The 21,842-nt window shown below is 31.1% G+C and overlaps 1 protein-coding gene across 1 annotated transcript in view; it reads right to left on the reverse strand.

Annotated features, from left to right (window-relative positions):
• The window catches only part of LOC145313318 (protein RUFY3-like), an 88,211-nt gene that overhangs the window by 32,156 nt on the left and 34,213 nt on the right, over window positions 1-21,842 (reverse strand). The window contains exons 4-5 of the mRNA XM_080152666.1: window positions 21,539-21,635; window positions 3,595-3,659 (exon numbers count right to left, since the gene is read on the reverse strand). Coding sequence (XP_080008792.1) covers window positions 3,595-3,659; window positions 21,539-21,635 — 162 coding nt within the window. The remainder of the gene's footprint in view (window positions 1-3,594; window positions 3,660-21,538; window positions 21,636-21,842) is intronic.

A 21,842-nucleotide genomic window follows, 5' to 3' on the forward strand; every position in this document is an offset into this window, starting at 1 on the left:
CTATAGATAAGTAACATTTAAGGGGGAAGAGGCATACAAAAAGGTATATTAAGATAAGTGGGTTTGGTTTATTGATAAAAAATCATTATGCACCTTAAACTAAATGAAAATAAATTGAATTCAAACTGAATTTAAAATAGTTAGACTTAAACAAAGCATTTGATAAGCAAATTTATATTTTAAAAATACTGACATAAAAAGATGAAACAAGAAAGACGAAAAAAATGGCGCTAAAAAGTGAGTTTACTTTAGATTATTTTTTATGAACCTATATTACTAAGGTTAGAAGTTTCCTTTTTGAGATTAAACTCTGCGACAAGTGACAAAATTACAACTGTACATAATTTGAGAGCTTATTGTCTGCTTTAAATTAAACTTGATGACAAAATGTAATTATGATTTATATAAGTAAAGCTACTCTATAAGTGTCTAATTTATTTTGTCTGTCTTTCTCTCTGTCAGACGGTAGTGCAAAGTTAAAATTACAATTGACAAAAGGAGAAAATTAAAAGCGATATCATTGGAGGTAAGTGCTCAGTTCTTAATTAGACTAAAGTTTTAATGTTTATACTAAAGTGTTTTTTCTCTTCTAACTTTATGTTTTAAATTTTAAACTTTTGATTATAATTTCAAACAGCTTCAATACTTTTGGATGTAATAGTTCTTGTTTTTAGTTGAACTTATTTTTAAAGACATTTGGTCAATGTATGTAATACAAGACTTTCAAACATAAGTAAGTTAAAGAGTAGCATGGGATAGCTTATAGAAGGGGGCATACCACGAGCTCTTTTTTTTGGTGTACCTCTAAACCACATCTTCCAACTTTGATAATCAACGTCTTGCACCTGACATAGAAGCAGTAGGGGGACTCTTCTTTAGTTATGAAGCGGTGTTTAGACGAGATTTAAACCCATCACCTTCCCAAAAACAACTGTATTCGCTACGTGTCATGCCACAGTCGCGAGTTTAAGAGTAACTGTTGAACTTACATAAATATTATTTCAGACTCTTATTCAATTCTCTGAATTATTAATTCCACAAAAAACTTTTCTCAAAAACTCTCGGGTTAGCAAACAATTTTATTTAAAGGTTTCAAAATATAATTGTTTATTTTATTTTTAGATTGAAAAATGTAAAAAAAAGTCACTCAAAAATTAGACATGTGACATCATTAAATGAGGGAGATGAGATGAGAAGTGGGAAAGAAACCCCCAAGATATGGATAATCACTCATTTTTATGACGTCACACGTCTGATTTTTGAGTGACTCTCTCCATTTACTTAAAAAAAATGTACCCAAGGTTTTTCATGTAGATTAAAGTGTTTTATTTTAATCGCACAAGAGATACATGTTCAAAAATGCTGCTTTGTATTTTAATAAAGCAGCTAGATAGTTTCTATTTATATTTTTGAAGATTAAAACCAAATTTTAAAAGGATCATTAAAAAGAAGTTGCAGTTATGTAACAATTTGCATTTTTAGGGATAATTTTATAAAAAAAAAAAATTTTGTGACTTATTTCCTAATAGGTATAGCCTTTGCGGCTGGTAATATCTGATTTCTAAAAGTATAAAGCAATAAACTTAATTATTAGGGTTGGGCCGGATAATTTTTTGGCCGGATACCGGATACCGGATATCCGGCTGATTTCAAATGCCGGATATCCGGTGACCGGCCGGATATCCAGCAAATATCCGGTTATCCGGCCAAATTACCGGATATCCGGCCGGATAACCGGCCAAATTACCAGATATTAAAGTAGTAAAATTTTTTTTTTTTCAGAAATCTTATATAAATTTACATAAAGTTAAACTTATTCAGAAAAAATGTTCTTCTAGCTTCAATAATAAGAAACTTATAGCCATTTAAAATTTTAAAAAGCAGAGATTTTTGATGTAAAGTATAAAAAATCATAGAGCCGGATATCCGGCCGGATAGTTTCAATATCCGGTATCCGGCCGGATATTGAAAATGGCCGGATATCCGGCCACACCGGATATCCGGCCCAACCCTATTAATTATGATACCATAAAATGCAAAACAAATAAAAAAAGGAGCCAGGCATATTTTATTATTTTCATGTTTAGCACTAATTAATATATTGTTTCATCCGACCTTTAAAAAGTTTTTGAAATGCCAGACTTTCATGTTTCCCTCTTATTGAAAGTTTGTGTGTAATTTTGTTAGTTTATATGTTTTTATTTTCTGGTTCAAAAATAAAGTTTCGTCGGAACTGCTAAGTATTTGGCACTGTGGATTTGTCTGTAAACTGAGCGGTAAGTTATAATTGTCTTCTTTCAGCCTTTTTGTTACTTATAGTTGGAAATTAAAAAAAAATCTACTAAATAAACGTAATGTTGCTAAGTCCAAGTGTATATGATTTTTTTTTCTTTGTTTTTAATCACAGCTCTGTTACAAAATAGGACAGAAATAATGTATCAATCATCCAATCCATGTAAAAACAACAGAACCTTCTTGAAACCTTGCTGGAAAAAGGTAATAGGAAGCTCTATATCTATTTTTCCCCACTAAAATACCGCCATTTATTAGTATTTGTTATAATTTTTTCCACTGATTACCATTAAAGGCTTTCTTGGAGGTTTCTAAATGTTCTAAATACTAGAGCTGGATCTTTAAATCATTTTAGTGGTGAGCCAGATCGGGGTGAGCCAAATTTCTGCCAATCACAGCGCGGCATTTCATAAAATGCTGTGCTCTCATTGGTGGAAAGTTGGCTCACCCCGATCTGGCTCACCACTAAAATGATTTAAAGATCCAGCTTAGGATTACGCGATAAATAATCCCCTCTAATGTATATCATGATGATGCAACAATTTCCTCAACTTTTCTAAAAGACAAAACTAATTTTTCCTAATTAAATTAAATTAGATGTGTGTATGATATTGTTGGTAATCATATTAATATCCATTACACAGTTTCTCCTCAAAATATCAACATAAAGTTTAGTCATTTTAAAAAAAATTAATATTTTTTTTTGTATTCGTGTTTGTCCCAATGGATCTTTCACTCAAACCTAACTATTGACCACCTCCTTTACTCATCTTAATTGGATTTTTTTTTGTGCTGCTTTAGTTTAGATAACCACAAAACATTTTCGATTATAGGGCAGGTCCAGAGATGGTTTTAGGCTAGTTTATTTTTAAATTAAAGTCTTGGAATAATAAGTAACTAGCGGCTACGCACCTAGAGGCCTCTAGGGACACGTGAAATTATTTCTTTTCAATCTATTTTTAATTCAGCTATTTACCAAAAAGATTTTTTTCGCCGATAAATGGTGTTAGTTATATTTTAGCTAATTGCAAAAATGTCCGTAGGGCGGCGTTTAAAAAAATTATATTTGTCGATTTCTCTGAGGAGAGTGATGGTACCCTCCCCCAAAATAGTTATAAACCTTCCCGAGGCCTATGAAAAGGTACCCTAATAAGGAGAACCCGATCGGTTCAGATCCTACGGTACAAACACAAAGACATCCTGTTACTTTATTATAAGGATTACATTATTCATTAGATAACTTTACTAAAATCTACTATTATTTTTCAACTAACTAACAAATAAATGCTTCACTATAATTACCTCTTTCACAACAAGTTTGCTAATATTGATAAGGTTGCTTCGCTCTATCAGAATGGGATCTCGTTCTGAAATAAAAAAAATTAAATAATTTTTAAAAAATTTGTTATGGTTCTTCAAAAAAGCTTTGAAATTAACTTGTACTGGATGAAAACTGGTTCTAAGCTATTCTGAAGAATCATGTAAATATAGAAAACGTTGATATTTTGAGAGATTCTCGAATACCATGACAAAATGTTTCTCCCAGATGGCTGATATATTGAAACCCCTATCTCCCACCCTTATAACTTGATCCCCTCCAATGACCATAGAGGAAGTGAGGACTATATTAGTAGCAACCTAAATTGACGACAAAACTTTCCCAGTCACAGTATCCACATATCATATATTCATTCATGTAACATATCGTATAATAAAAAAAATCCATAACATGTGTAGAATGTTAAAATAAAAATATTATTTCAAAATAAATGCTTTCTCTTTGTTTTAATTTACTAAATTTTATAATGCTTAGTTATTAATTTACTATTTGAATAAGGATCGATATTGAATTTTTTTATTTACTTTTAGTATTGCTAACTTTTTGCAATAATATTACGTACTAGCGGCTACGCCCCTAGAGGGCTCTAGGGGTACTTGAGGAGGGGGAAGATGAATCCCAAAACTAATTTTTTAAATTTAGATTTAAAAAAAAAGTAAAAAGCAATTTTTTGGGGGGTGATTGAGTGGGGCTTTCGACCCTCCCAACCCCATTTTATAGCTTAGTTTTAAAAAAGATATTTTTTGTTTTATTGGGGGGGAGGGGTAAATTTTTTTTCTGTTGGCGATTTCTCCTGGGAGGGAATGGTAAACTCTCCCAAAATAGTTATAAACCTTTCTGGGACTTTTGAGAAGCTACCCTGTTAAGGAGAACCCAATCGGTTTAGCGGTTTGCAAACAGAAAAACAAACAAACAAACATCCTTTTACTTTATTATAAGGATAAAAATTTGCAGAAGTTGTTAAAATAATAATTTGAAGACAATTTTGGCTATTAGTTGTGACCAAATTTGGTTAAAAAGAAAACTTCTAAAAAACTTTTTTCAATGGAGTAATATTTTTTTCTTATTATTCTGTATCTTTTTTTAGCACAAACTATTTTTATCTATTTAGATAATTAATAATAATATTATTATTTAGATAATAACATACTTTAGACCTTTCAGAAAAAGACATAGAATAAGGAGAAATAGAAGTGAAAAACCTAAAAATTTCTGGGAAATTAGAAGAAATCTTTGAATTGCGCAGTAAAGACAATAATGCTAAAGTACAAATCACAATGACTAGTTGGACAAAATTAGAAAAATTTAATTTGTATCAAAATATAATATATACTGATAAAAATTTTATTGATCTTCATGATTTAAAATTATGTGTTGTAGTGTAACACGCTAGATTTTAGAACTATAAAGAATATTCTCTGTAATCAGAAGGTAATAATTTACCCATACACATAAGTATCTCAATGAGTCTAATTCCTCTGATGCACACCTCTTATTAAAATGAAGACAGCATTAGCTGCTTGGTCGTTTTAGACAAAGATGAAAAGTCGCTTAACATCATATTGTTTTAATTTTGGTAAGTACAATTGACCACATTTGTAATTTTTAAGGGTCAGTTAAATGGGTAAAGCCCCTTCCTCACCCCTTCCCCTCCTACCACAAGTTAATGTATGGATGTAGTTGTATAAATCAGCTGTTTAAAAACATACATAAGAGCGCAACCTAGTTTTATAATATAATAGATACCAAGACCAATATTTTTGTAAATTTTCTTACATAATTAAATTTTTTAAGGTTTAAAATGCACATAAAATTCCTTTTTTAATCTATTGTGAATAGGGAAGAGAAAGCTGGAAGCTTGGCTACAAGGCTTTTAGTAAATTATTGCAAAAGGAATTTATTTTGAATATTTTTTTCTGAATAATTACTGAAATCATGTTATTTACTAACAGCCTTATAGCCGTTTTGGTCTTTCTAATGTTCCAATTTTACTTCAGGCTAGCCAGGCAGAATCTTCTACCTGGATTCTATTCTATACTTTATCTTCTTTGGAAAAAGATCATTCAATAGAAAGACTATTCACAGAAAAATGAATTTTATTAAGCAAGGTCCGGCTCATGTACACATAAAACTAAACCAAATAATTTGCCTTTTACGTTTTTATTAAGTGCCAAACCAATTGAAGAAACTAAAAAAATATAAGAAGTGACTTTGCTAAAAATTAACGAAAAAAACGTTTTGAAATTTCACTTAATGAATATAATTAATAATGATAATAATAAAACACCTATTGTAGCCTTAATTGTTAATAAAATTATATGCTTCTAAGCATAATATTACTATGCTTGTGTGTTAAGGGGGAGGGATAGCTCCTCCTTCATTAATGATTCATTCAAATTATTCATTTTCTAATCAAACCTAGGCTTCATACATTTCAGCAATCTATACTTATATAAAAGTAACAGGAAATCCGTCTGTTTGTAGCAAAGGATCTCACAAACCGCTAAACCAATATAGTTCTCCTTACAGTGAAGCTTTTAGCTATTTTGTGGGAGGGTATCTGAGCCCCCCATCCCAAGAGAAAACCCTAATACAGAAATTAATCCACCCCCCAAAAAAGAATGCAGTATTAAATTTCTAGCTTTAAATTGTCAGTAGAAAATTTAAGACGAATACCATAGAATCATCTTATAGACCTTTTCAAGTTTATATAAATATTGGGCCAAACCCTATACAATTTCTTAGGCTAGCTTAGGAGTTTACATACTCCCTTACATTTATCTATTTAAAACTAAGGAAACCACTGGAAAAAATGATTTTATGTGCCACCAATCTTGTTAGGTTTTTAAAAATATGAAAATGTCAAAAAATGACTTTAATAAAAATTTTGCCATTTTTTGCTGTTTCTATGAAAATAAAAGTTTATTATCAAAGTTTCATTTGTGGCAAATTGATGATATATGAATTGTAAAGGACAGAACATGGAGTTGTAAATAGTACAAATAGAATAAATAAATGCGAAAATATCAATTATTTACAACCAAAGCTACGCTAGTCTTCATTAAGTCTATATATCTAAAATGAAAGTAATTATGATATGAATCAAAGTTTTCCACATCCAAATTAGTCCCTCATTTAATCAACGCGGGAGTGTGAAGTATACAACCCCTAAGCCTAAATTCGTCTTCATTAATTTAGCTTTTCCCCTCCTCAAAGGTTAATTCAAAATATCAAATATTTAGGCAGTGTCACAATCCCTAAGGAAATTTAAAAGAAAAAATTATGGTGTATTTTTTATGAATTCCTTTTTTCTTGTTATTGTTGTTTGTCCAGAAGGTACGATGACGCACAAAAAAGATAATAAAAATATATCACTTATTATGGTGATTTATAAAAAAAATACATATGATACTAATGCAAAGAAAATAATTAACCCATCATTAATATTCTTTCTGTTAAATAAAAAAGGAACAAAACTGCAGTTTGGACCATTTTACTTTTGTTACATTAATGATTTTGTTAATGGTAAAAATTGGATGAACAATAATTCTTTTTTTTTATGATTATGGTTACTTTAATTAAGAAAGGTAGGCCAGCTTTTTAACAACCTTTAAAACATTTTTTTCTTAAATTCTACTTTTCGACTTCGATTTTAATCCTTATATAAAAGTGATATCTATGTGTCAGTCTGTTTGTATTCATAGTCATACTAACCGCTGAATCGATATGGTTCTTCTTAACATTGTAGCTTCTTATGAAGAGAAAACACTCCTAGAAAAAATGAATCCCCCAAAATCCCCCCCACCAAAAGTCCCCCTTTAGGCCTTTTTAACAAATAAACTAATACACTATTTCACTTTCAACAGTTTTTTAAAACACCATTTTATTGGCCATAATTGTCCTTTATTTTAAAAATATAGAAAATCAACTTTGCATGTTAAAGTATAATCCAGACTCGAAAAGTTATTTAATAATTTTATCATTAAGCATTCAACAATAATATTCATAATATAAATTTTCATCATATATTTATTCCACCATGAATATGCAATACAATATCATAAAAGGTTTGTGTAATAGGATTAAACAAATCTAAATTTTACATTTTAAAATATTAGGAGTTGTTTCATAGTTATACAATATTTGAACAAAAACTTTAAATTATTTTACTTTAATAATAAATTTTTCATAATGGATTTAAGAGTGTAATAAAAGGACTATTATATCCATTATGAAAGAAATAGACAAAGCACGAAACTTATGTTTTTATTAAAATCTATCCTCTTGATTTATTATAGACGTACTTTAGAAAATTTTGTACGAGTTGCTTTTCTATGAAATATACATATATTTAGAAAAGTTATAGCATATAGTACAGTATAGTATCTGTGTTATTGAATAGACCTATCTATGCGCATAGAGATAGATCTAGACACACAGACATAGCTATGCTTGTGAATTAATTGAGTTAAATTAGATTATAATCTTCCCACTTTTTCAACATTATTTAGAGATAATAGTAACATAACATAAAATTACTTACAACGAAAGTTTCAACAACTTTTTTGCTTAATACCCTTTAATGAAGATAAATAAAATAGTGTATTGTATAAAAATCGAATGAAGAGCAATGTGTGTTTTATTGGGGTTTTAAGTATTTCATAGATAAAATGTTAAAAAAATAACTTGTGTTTATATATATAATTATTATGAAAAGTAGTAAGTTTTGGCTTGTAGCCTAATACATCTTTCGAAAGCTACTAAAAATATTCCATTTTAGGGTAGCTTTACATTGGTCACGGATATTTAATTTTTTTGTTCTAAGCCCCAATGATGGTTTTTAGCTTACTTCTTCCCTTCCATACCCCTTCAAAACCAGAGGTCCTAAATTTAAGTGGGCGCAGCCTGCTATTAGAAATATAAAGACAAGAGTCGTGGAATAAAAATGTACAATGAAAGGTCTACTACTAATAGCTGAATATTGTGTCCAGCTAGTTTATTGATTCCCCCGGGAAAGAGTCCAGCCATAGTAAATTCTGTTTACAACCTGAGGGTAGAATACTCCTTCTGGTTCCAGGGAGGGAGGGGACATGTTAATTACACTAGTATCTAAAGTATCAAAAACTTTGGGTGCTTTTATTGAATTGTGATTTGTAGATTTCAAACTACTAATAAAGTCCAAATTTTTCAACCAATAATTTTAATCTCAAAATGGGATAATTTGTTTATTTTCATTGGGGACGTACAGCATTTTATCAGCCATTGTCTTATCCCCGAATATCCCTGCTTTAGTTCAGTTTTATACAATCTTTAATAATTTATAAGTAGACCTTCAATAAATTTTGCTGTGATCCAATCTTTTTAAAGTTACAAGATGTCTGACTATTCATAAAGATTAATATAACGAATTTATATGCTTTTCAGGGTAGATTAGTCAAAAATCTTGAAAGCCTAAAATATCATATACTAGCCTACGGCTCACGTTGTTCACTGGTCTGTAATGTTCTTGAGAATATTAAATATCCGTACTGGAAAGGTAGAAGGCTGATGCAAATATTAAGGTATAAAATCCGATTAAGAATTTGTAGAGGGCCCGATCTTTCAGGGTTAAGACAGAAGGCTTATTTTATGTTTGCTGACCAATGCATGTATACTCTAAGAATAGTATTGTCTGTCGGTCTATCGGTAATGCTCTTAAATAATTTTCTCAGCTTTTATCGAAGATATTTTTTGTGTAAAGATTCAAATACCACTAAGTATCATTACTCTAAGTGTCTGTCTTTTGTGCACCCTTTTTGCTTTCATTTGCTTTGCCTTTTATTTTTAGTAGCGAAGCTACTCTATAATTCACAATGTCCGTCCGTCCGTATGTCCATAATTAATGAATTGGGGGAAACGTGATTTTCTCGGCTCCTATTCAAGATAGACAGCTGAAATTTTTAGTGAAGATTCCCACTATATATGCCCATCTAATATATACATTGTTTTGTCCGTCTGTTTGTTATTTGGGGTGCTAGATCGATTCCTAGATTTTTACGTTTTTGTGATTTTTTCAACTCCTTTTCAAGATAAAGGGCTGAAATTTTCAGGGATTTATTAATTTTATATTCTACATATTTTCACCAAGTTTTATTAATATTTTTTATCAATTGGGGTGCTAGATCGATTCCTAGATTTTTTAGGTTTTCATGGTTTTCTCAATTCCTATTCAGGATTGACGGTTGAAATTATCAGGGATTGAGTATGCTCATGTTCTACATATTTCCATTAAGTTTCTTTAAGATTTGTCTATTAATTGCGGTGCTAGATCGACTCCTAGATTTTTTAATTTTCGTGATTATAAGGTTGCGTGATTTCTCAATTTTACCAATATTAATATTTATTACTTGACACTGCTTTATAGTATTTTTTTCTGATATACAATCATAATTTTTGAGCTTCGCTACTTATGGATGTTGTCATCCTTGTTTTGATTCAAGAGCTTCTATAGTTGTGGATTTTGTCATCCTTATTTATCTGTTAAATGTTAGTAGCGAAGTCAATAAATTTAAATTTAAAAAGTTTTACTTTCTGTCTCTGAAGTGCTCTGAAAAAAATAAAATTACTGTAGGAGAAATGTTTATTTTCCCTTCTGCTATTTAATATAGAAGGTTTAATTTTTTGGAAAGCAATTCACTTCTGTCTTCCTATAGCTAAAATATTTGTTTTTTCAGCTGCTATTAAAATTAGATGGATTAAATTTTTTATCAAGATTATAATGGAACATTTGCAAAATTCATTTTCCGCTGTAATTAAGTAGTGAATCTCATTTATAATTCAAAATGTCTGTCCGTTCGTCTGTTGGCTGGGAAGAGGGGAAAATGTGATTTTCTCATTTACTAATCAATGGCTGAAAAATGGTGTAAATATTCCCAAAATAGCTTGCCAGTATAGACCTCATTTATTGGTCAGTTTGAAAAGGGATTGTATAATGTTAATGATCTATTTCTTGTTAAAAGCAAAACTTTTCTACAGTGGGGGTTGGTCTGTCCATCCGAATATCCCTAACAGATAGTTCTGATTGTTAATTTAGGCATATTACTATTAGAATTGTCCTATTGAATTCAAACTCAAATAAAATTTTTGAAACTGTTATGTCCTTCAATGAAGTCAAAGTCAAAATCTTTATTTTTTTACCATTGCTTTACATAGCTGCTCTATCACGTTAGTATGTCCAAATAAAATATCTTATATTTAAGCTATTTAATGATATATTTACTCAAATTTTATTTTATACAAAAATTCAATATGTACTTCCCCCCTCTTTCTCTCTCTCTATCCCCCCTTTCTCTCTCACTCTCTCTCTCTCTCTCTCTCTTTCTCTCTCTCTCTCACTCTCTATCCCCTAATTTTCTCTCTCTCTCTCTATCCCCTAATTCTCTCTCGTTCTCTCTCTTTCTTTCTTTCTTTCTTTCTTTCTCTCTCTCTCTCTCTCTCTCTCTCTCTCTCTATCCCCCTGTTCTCTCTCTATAAATATCCCCCCGTTCTCTCTCTCTCTTTTTTCTCTATCCCCTCGCTCTCTCTCTCTCTCTTCCTCTCTCTCTATCGACCCGTTCTCTCTTTTAAAAATATTAAGTTGCACATAAAGATTACGACTTTAACGTCTTATTTTATAATATCTGTTTAACTGATTTATTCAGTAATTTTTGTTTTATCTATATTTAATGTAACAATACACGATATAACGTTTTGCTTCATTTTTTTGAACATTTTTAAAAGAATATAACCTAATATTTTTCATTTCAAATTTTCGTCCTGAAAGGGTTAAAATGTTTAGTTTAATATCAGACCACATTACGGGAGTGTCGCACAAATCAATTTATATTAAAACTAAGTTTTCTTAGATTTACTATATTATAAATTTAAATTTTCTGTGTTATGAATAGAAATCAAATACTTCAATGTTATTCAAATAGCAACATGAATTTAAAAAACTGAATTAATGATGCTAAAAGTAGAATTATGGGTCTTATCATTCTGGTCAATGAGAATTTAATAGGGATTATTGGAGCACTATGAGTTTTTAACATTCTCTCCTTGGAGAATTCGAGCTTGATTATAGACGTTTAATTCCTATATTGATCTGTCATGGATCTTGATGCAATACAGCAGGCCGTTTTGTACATGTTAAAAATTAGAAGATTTCATTAAATAAAAGTAATCGCAAATATACTTAGTAAATTAAAGAAAAAGAACAAAAAACACTTTTCGATCACTCATCAATAGATCCATTAGAGTCATGGAAGCTTACTCTTAGTCAATTATTTTCAGTTTTTGTTATGTAGTTACTAAGTCCTTTAATATAACTACTTTCTTTAGTAACCCTTCGTAAATGTAAACAATAAAGTCAATAATTAAATTTATATTTTGATAATATATATCTCATTAATTTCAAATATGCAATTTACATGACAGAAATTGCAAGATATTCTCTGATATCCACTTAATTTAATCTAAATTCAATCAATCAAAATTCAAACTTCCAATAGTACATGTCCTTTAGAACATAAGAGGTTTTATTGATCTTCCTTGGATGGCATATCAAATACTTCCTACATTATTAATTGCTTCGTTCCCAGCCTTTAGGAGAGGGCTAAGGAGGTAAAGAAAGAACCTAACCTAAAACCCCCAAGGGACATTTATAAAGCTTCCCAAATAAGAACAACCATATATATCAGACCAGCAAGAACCGAGATATTTTGCTGCAAACAAATAAGACTTACAGCATTTTATATAGCTTTATCCTGGGAGGGAAAAGACAATTGACATTGAAATGTTTAAAATCTGTGCAGTTAAATGGATTTAGGTAGACATGTATTCATCGTCTCATCTCTATTATGTCGAAATAGCCACTTTATTAAATATCATATAGTTGACATAATAACGCCTAAGTTCATTTTAATAGTTGCATGTAGACAATAAGTCAGTCATGGCCACTTTTATCTAATGACAAATAGTCGACATAAATATAAAATTATATATTGAAAAAATTATATTTGAGATTAATCAATATTATAATCCATTGTCTTATCCGTGTGATATCTAGCATACTTTGTAAAAATCTTAATCTTGTTGTCAACTTAAGTTGCTAACAGGACATCAGTTTTTGGCCAGTTCGTTCATCCAGGAGGAGGGTAGGGGACGGGATAAAGGGGGTGGATTATAGGGAATCGTTATTTAGCCCGCTAAAATTTTCACTTTATTGGGGTACATGATAATCTGGTGTAAGATCTAAGTAATAATAAATCCATTAATCCATTGTGCTTTCCCTTTATATCTGTAGCAATATTTTCTAAAAATCCTAATCTAAGACAAAATAAACAAACAGTATATTTACAAGGAAAGTTTACTTTAGATTCAATAATATAAATACAATAACATTTTGAAAGGCAAATCCTATCTTAATGGATAAAAATTATTCAAATAATATTGTCTCAATCTTGTAAGTAAATAACAAATACCAATTTTATTTTTTAAGATTTCCATTTTTTGGGATGTGTCATATTTTTTTTGTGGCCGTTTGATTAACGAAATAGAAGATATGTACAAAAAAATTACATTCGAATGAGCAAACAAAAATTTTAAAACTGAGATTTGTGACAATAGAAGGAATGAATAATTGAATTGAATTTTGTTTTCACAGAATGTTGAGTCTTGAAGGCAGGGCTCGACAGCCGCGCGTCAAACTCAATTAGGCCGTTTATAAATATGTTGCTATAAAACCTGTTCCTAGAAGTAATCCGGCAGAAACGTTTTCAAGCACCAAAACAGGTTTAATTGCGGCTTATGAGCGGCTAACGTGCCCTACAAGTAAGGCTCTTTGTTAACAAATAATTAAATTTACACAAAGAATACTAAATTCATATTTCAACAAATTTACATGTTAATTTTTGTTTTGCAAAAGTAACAAGGTTTTTGTATCTCATGTACAGTAAGATCTCGTAAATGACTAAACCGTCCGCTCTACTAATCATAATACATGTTTTTATGCTATATTCCTTAAAAGCTTCAAAATTTGAGCTGTATATTTTACTTCATATAATTTTCTAATTCATTTTTGGCCTCTTTAAAATGCTTAGCCAAACACTTGCTTGTAACAAATATGTTCTTGTTTAATAAGATAGAATTAGAGAGAGTTCTCTGTTTGTTTATATAGAATTTATATTCATTTCAACAGAAAATAAACTTTGCCACAAGAAAAAGATTAAACCATGTTCCTTGACATTGTAAAAACATAATTAATCCGGGAAAGAAAATAAGAAAATCCGCGAAGAAGATCAGAAAGTTTTCTAGATAAATTCCATTTCCTAGACTAAACTTTTCCCAGTGTTTCCGCAGAAATAGGAAAACAAGGAAAAGAATAGCCAACAGTAGTAAAGCTTGTTAAACTACTTTCAGCTAAAATATACGTATCATTCTTCAAACTAAAGTAAAAATTTCTTGAAGGTGACCTCTAAATCAACGTCAGAGAAGAAATGATGGTAGCAACGTTTTAAAAGTCTTAAGCAAAACTTTAAATCTTAATTTAGATATATTGTAGGAATATTACTTATCAATTTTAAATTCAAATTTTGTAAGACAAACATAAGACTTCTGCATACATTCAAAATTCAAAATCATCATGTTAAATTCAAAATTAAAGATATTTAAACAAGGTATGGAAATAGTACATATACATTGACAATATACATAATTATAAGAAGCACAGCTTTCCTATAATTAGAGCCTGCCTGTGGTCTATCGTCCTGTCAAATTCAGGGATACATTCTATAAATATATGTAAGGGATGGGGTGGGGAGGAGGTTCTTCCCGATATTTAAGACGACAAACCAGATAGCTCAGAATTTTCCTTAAAACGTCAATAGCACTAGAAATGTGTCTAAACTGACTTAAATATTAATAACATTAATATTAGAGTAAAACACTAAAGGGAGAAAGAGTTAAATAACTGTATCTCCCCATCGCAACCACCTTGTGCAACCTTTCTATAGGGTCATTGAAAATCAACAAATGGTGTCGCTTATTTTAACACAGCCAAGTAGCAGAAAATATTTTAGAAGCAGACGAAAGAGGTCTTTGAAAAAGGAAGGGAGGTAGTTGTCTGTATAAACATCTATACTATTGATTTGTTATAATATCAACTTACACACTAAATTGCACTGTATATTTCTTAATGAAAATATTTAACCAATTTAAATATCAGTCTGAGACTTATTTTTATCTCTACCATGGGAATTCAACAAAACTTTAATGGAACATTTGCATAATGGAAAAATGAAGGATTTAGATTCTAATCTAAAGAGATGGGTAGTTAAACAATTTCTAAAAATAGTGTTTGACCACCCCCCTTTCCAAACTTAATAAATAATTTTAGTCTAATTTTCCCAGTTGTGTGGGAGATCGGGTAAAGTCCCTTTCGTGGCAACGCCCCTTAAGGGGCGATTCTTCGTATTTTTATAAAAGTAGTTTTTATCCTTTTTCTAGCACCTGCGGGGGCTCTAATCGTGCGGGCCAATTGCTTAACACTGCGGGGCAATCACCTAACCTAACCTAAAATAACCTATCAAAAGCCATTTTGAAATTACGACAAATCGCCTCTTAAGGGGCGTTGTCACTAAAGGGGATCTAACTGGTCACATACTTATAATTTATCATATTTGGTTTCCTTGCTTGGCTTGATAATATTCTTGTTACAAAAAAATCGAGGTTCTAATTAATATACAAAATCTTCAAATCTTTTATTTATGATTCTTAATTGTATGGCTTCTAAAGATTTGCCCTTCATTTATTCAGGAAATGTTAATTCTAAATTAAATAGAACAAAAGGGAAATTAGACTAAAGAAAAATGGTTAACATAGATTTGCAACCAAAAAGATAGTTAGGTTTAGTCACTTTAGTAATGGTTAAGCCCCTCGTTTCTTTGGATTCTGGCATAAAATGACTAGGGGTAGTTAATACTAAAATTAAGAACATAACTATGTTCTATCTATATATCTTCTATGTTATCCTTTATAGACCAATTTGAATTTCTTCTCTACTCTTCTGATAAGAATAATATAGAGCCAGGGTTAAGTTTAAACACTGTTTATTGTTGATTTTACTTATCTACATTTTATTTATGTGTCTGTGTTTCTTTACAGCTGAGTTTTTTTTCATGATAATGGAAGAAATCCATTAAACTAAATAATCAAAAGTGAAAATATTAAAGGGCTCAAATGTTGTCAAGGAGATGTTAAGTTTGAGTCTAATTCTTATTATCTATGGTATCAACTACTGGTATGTCAGGTGAATCATAATATACCCTGTCAGTACTTCCAGGCATGGTTAGTGCATTAAAAGGTTTTTTTTGCGTTTTGCTAGAAATCATCAACTCATATGATTTCAGTGTCTTGAAGTCCTTACTAAAGCAAAGTAAAAATTACTTGACCATTGTTTTGTTTTCTTATAACTTTGAAAGTTGACGTCCTTGTTTATTTTGTTTTCATTGGTTAACATTATCACAACAAAAGAATTGTATTTTTCTGCAAAAAGTTCTCCAACTCTATCATACACTTCTAAACAACGAAAATAGAAATTTTTCTTATTTTTGTATAGAAGATTTATTTTTGTTTAAAAAATGCAATTTGTCTTTGATGCATTGTCCCTCCATCGTTGTACTTGAATTTATCAAAATCATAAATCTGCTTAGCCAGCATATATTGACATTTTGTAGAAAGGTATTAAAAGGGAAAGTTGGCTTACGGATTCCAGTAGTTGTTAGGTAAGAGCAAATTTTTATGTGACAAAATTATTCGATTGATCTGACTTTTGGTATACTGATTCCTAGGACAACAAAGTACAACGTTATAAGCGGAGCATTTCTATAACCAAGTCCTAAAAATGTAAGTATGTCCTTAAACTTTAGGCAGTTTTTCAACAAATTTATTAAAAATTTAGTTACGCCTTTTTATACATTTCTATTCTGATTATTCAGTTCTGACACTCTAAAAGTGTTAATGAACGTTTGTCCTACCATTTCAGAGCTTCGCTTTTATGGATGTTGTCATCATTGTGTCTTTACATTTTTGTTCTACACAAAGTTTCTTATATTCTATCTTTAATAGGTTCTGAGAAACTAGGTTGCCCCTTTCCACTTCTGCCAAAATTCTGCAATTATCGGGGCAATTATCAAAGCTTAATAACTGAATACACATTTTATACATTACCAAAAATAGTTTAATTTTTCACTTATTTGAAATGTAAAAGTATACACTTAAGGCTGACCTTTTCTCAATGAAAGACACAGGTATACAGTACACAGATAAATAACCTTTATTTCAAACATTAAGGAAATAAACAATGTCTGGGTTATATTATTTCATGTAACTGGACAAAGTGTCTCAAAAATCAGCCATGTAACGTCATAAAAATGAGTGATTATCTATATCTTTTTTAGGGGTTTTCTTTCCCATTTCGCCTCATTTTTATGACGTCATATGGCTAATTTTTTGGACACTTTGTTCAGTTACTTATTTCATTTTTACCATTTTTTCAGATATTCTTTTTAAAAGGTTAATTATTCTTTTATAAAAACAATAATTGGTCTATCAAGGATAATAAAATTATAGGTAAAGTTGTTGCAAAGTAAGAAATACTGTAAGCACCACGAAACAACGTTTTTATAAAAAGGCAAAGTTAGACAGGCTATTATTTAATTGGAATAAGTAAGGAGTCTCCATAGAAAAGTTGTTATCTAATATTAGTAGTTTGTAAATTCTGGGGTTCCAAATAATAGGGAAAATGGTTTGATTCTCTAAAATAAATATGATTATCCTCGCCCAAAAGAAGTAAAAAGAATAAGCTGATTCTTTTATTCTATGTAAGAAAGTTTAATCAATAAGATTTTTAAATTTTGCAACTTGGCAAATATTGTAATAAAAAGAGCAATATAGACAATGGAAAGTAGAATTTTAAGTTTCCCTAGAATGTCTGTTGCTTATTTCTATTATAAGCAACCAGGGGCGTCCAAGCTTTTTTTTTTGGGGGGGGTAAAAAATTTTAGGGGGGGGGGTAATTCGTGTTTGGGGGGGGTAAAATGGCGCGCGAAGCGCGCCGAAATTTTTTTTTACCCCCCCAAAAATTTTTACCCCGGGGGTAAAATTTGATTGGGGGGGGGTAATTACCCCCCCTAAAGTCTGTTGGGTGGGGTAAATACTCCCCCCAAATCTGTTGGGGGGGGTAATTACCCCCCCCAAACTAATTTACCCCGGGGGTAAAATTTTTGGGGGGGGTAATTTAATTATGTAAAAAAAGCACCTACCTAATCTATTAAGTTAATAAGTACTATCCTATAACATAAAGTAGTAAGTAAGGTTTATTTGACTATAGCTTCAGATTTCATTACTTTTAATACTGAGTTCTCCTTTTTAGGAAAGCTTCACATAGATCCCATGATGGTTCCACACTATTATAGGTCAATCCTTTGAGTGGTTTTAGGCTATTTTTCTCCTCCCTTTTTACCCTTTAGAAAACACGAGTTCTTAGATGCTAAGGGCGCCACTACTATTCAAATATATAGTAGTATCTCATTCTTTAGAACATAAAAATACAATAATTAACTCACTAACCAATGAACCAATATGATTATACTTTAAAGTGAAGCGTCTTATAGGTCCTGGTAAGTTTTATAACTAGTTTTGAGACACCCTGACATCCTCCCAAAAGAAATCGCCTATAGAAATTCTTTTTCATTATTTAATGAAATATTTAATTTAGTTAGGTATCTATTTTATGGAATCTTCAGTGCTTTACAATTACATCATAGATCCCCGGGATGGTTTTAGCCCTTATAAAGGCCCAAGCAAATAAAACATGATCAAACTATTAAATTTTTTGTTATCATGGTTAAGAACTGTTTTAACTGGTTGGACAGTAAAATTTTTTTTAAAGAACATTCAATTTGGGGGGGGTAAATACCCCCCCCAAAACAAATTTTTTAAAGATCATTTATTTAGGGGGGGGTAATTACCCCCCCCTAAATGGTTTGGGGGGGGTAAATACCCCCCCCAAAATGGTTTGGGGGGGGTAAATACCCCCCCCAAAATCGTTGGGGGTGCCTACGGCACCCCCAAGGTAGGGGTAATTTTTTTTTGGGGGGGGTATTGTTCACAAAATTTTGGGGGTGCCTACGGCACCCCCAAAATCGTTTGGGGGTGCCAAATGGCCCATTACCCCCCCCCTTGGACGCCTATGTAAGCAACACTATATAATTCTTTCATATCCTTATAATAAAGTATCAAGATCTGTGTATGTCTGTGTGTACTAAAGGATCTCACTAACAACTAAACCAATATGGTTCTCCTTTACAATGTAGCTTCTCATAGGTCTTGGGAAGGTTTACAACTATTTTGGGAAATGGTACCATAAAGAAAAAGATTTTACCCCCCAAAAAGTTTTTTTTTTACTTTTTCTTTTTGAATCTAAAAGAGGAATCTAGAGGCGTAGCAGTTAAATACTTCAAAAGTAAAAAGTCTAAAGATCAGATTATGAGAATTTTAACCATATATAAAAAATAAATTTTTTGAGTTTCAATTTGTGTTAAATCGAAATAAAGATTTTTTAAATTTCCTTTACTAACAAATGACGCGTACTGATGGACCCTAAATACAAAGTAGCGTCGTTTTCATATCAAAATGAGAGTTAATGAATAAATATTGTGCAACTGCTTTTATCTCCCAAAAAGCATACAGTTTTTGTTATCCTATTATATAAGGTAGTAAGCTTTTTTGTTTGTAGCGCAGGATCTAATTAACCGCTGAACCGATATGGTTCTATTTTACAGTGAAGCTTATTTTGAGTCCAGGGAAGGTTTTTAACTATTTTGGTGGAGGGTATCCCACCCTTTCAATACAATTTACCTCTTACAAAAAAAATTCTTTTTAAATCTTAAAATAAACAGGTGAAGTCGACTAAATCTCCCCCCCCCCTTTAAGTGCCCCTAGATCCTTCTAGGGGCGTAGCCGTTAGTGTACTATTAAAGTTTCAACTAGGTAAGCAGAATGTGTTTTGATATATTATTTTTAGAGTTTGCTGTAATGAAATAATAAGTGTCTAAAAGTGCAAAAATCTGCAATATTTAATCGCTTGGCTGCCAGTGTTTATTAAAAACAACCTTAAATAAACTTTTATTCAACTTTTCATTCTCGAATTTTATTTTTAGAAAGGGCTTCAATGTGCAACAACTCTTTACCTTTTTAAATTTAACGGGACTATGATTGATATGGAAAAGGTAAAAAAAACAGATTCTAAATATATTAGAAATATTTCAAAAAAATTTGTGAACATTCCCTTGTTGCTTCCTATTCGATGTCCAGAAGTCATTTTATTTTATATTTGGCTGCGAATGGGTATTATCATCCTTGTTTTTTTGTTTTGCTATATTTAGTTAGCGGTTTGTCCTTGCTTAAAGCTGCATTATAATTTCAGGAATCCGTTTTACAGTTTCGTGACTTCATAATGAATTAGTTTTTTCTACTAAGAAATGCATTATTTTTTTTTCCTGAAACACTTTTTGTTTATTTAAAATTTTCATTTTTAAAGTAGAGTTTTGTAAATTATTTCAAGATTAAATCCTTTATCTCATTAATTATGAAAAGTTTTGCAATTTGCACAAATAAGAAGGATGATGGTTGTTTGTCTATCCTATCTGTCTATTTGTTTGTTCTAAAAGATATCACTGGACCGTTATGGTTCTCTTCTGGGAAGAGGGGGAGGGGCGGAAACTTTATTCCCCTGAGTAAAATTGCCCATATAGAAATACCTTCTTGCCCCCCTCTCCCTTCCTGAATTACTAAATCTGTGACCTTTAGGGAGTTATCCTCGAGTTCCCAATAAACTCAATACAAATATTACTAGTAAATGAAGCTAGTAAAAGTGGCGGCACAGATTATGACGTAAAAAAAATCACCAATGAGAGGCCAGTATACACTGTAATTGACCAATTAAAAGTGGCGGCACAGATTAGGACGTCAAAAAAATCACCAATGAGAGGCCAGTATACACTGTAATTGACCAATGAAAAAATATATAGAGGCCTCTCATTGGTTAATTTTTTTTGACGTCATAATCTGTGCCGCCACTTTTACTAGCTTCCTTGATTTTTTAAAAATAAGATAAAAACTAAAAGATGAAGTTATGAAGGAAATAAAATGTGTGTTAAAAAGTGGAGCTAGAGAAGTTGAGTTGGCTCTATCAATAATTAAAATTTACATTTGCAGGCCCTTTGCAAAAATATTTCTAATAGTCAAACAAAATACAATTTCGAACATAGTAAATGATAGAGTAGCTTAAGCTCTAATAAATTCTTACCACACTGGGCCCAACTCATCAAATTTTCATCAAATAACAAAGTAAATTATATAGTAGCTGTGGAAAACAGTAAAATTGTCAGACTATGACGTCAGAAAAAAATAACAATTAACCAATGAGAAGCCAGTATTCACAATGGTAAAATATATAGCGGCCTCTCATTGGTTAATTGTTAATTTTTTCTGACGTCATAGTCAGACAATTTTACTGTTTTCCACAGCTACTAAATAATTTACTTTGTTATTTGATGAAAATATCCAGTTGGGCCCAGTGGCCTACCAATTATTAGTCAGACACTTTTACTGTTTTCGTAGCTGTGGCCAGGGCTCGGCAGCCGTCCATCACCTGCGAATAAGCCTCAAATTTAAACCCGATTGTCCGCAAAAATAAAATTCTGAAAAGATGGATTGTCTATTTAGGAACAGTCTTAGACATCCAGCTGAATTTTAAAGTTATAATATGACGATTTTAATGAGGCTTACACGCGGCTGCCGAGATGCCAGGCTCTAATAGATTCTTACCTCTGGGCCCAACTGGATAATTTGGATAGAATGTGATTTTCTCCAGCTCCGGGGTTGGGGGAAAATTATTAGAATAATCTCCAAGTTCTTGTAACTCCTGAAATTTTTTAAATTCATTAAATTTAGAATTTATCAAGAAGGATAGTTTCCTAAAAATTAACCAGAAATTCAAAATACTTAACATTGCTAACAAGCGGATTCGCCCCTAGCCTCTAGGGGCTATGCCCCGAGAGGTAATTTTAAAAAATGTAGTACATGTGGTGTATCTTCATCATCAAAAAAATGAGGCGGAATTTTTGTATTT

The sequence above is a fragment of the Acartia tonsa genome, chromosome 3 (genome assembly GCF_053477335.1).
Source record: "Acartia tonsa isolate MP-2025a chromosome 3, ASM5347733v1, whole genome shotgun sequence".
Lineage (NCBI taxonomy): Eukaryota > Metazoa > Arthropoda > Copepoda > Calanoida > Acartiidae > Acartia > Acartia tonsa.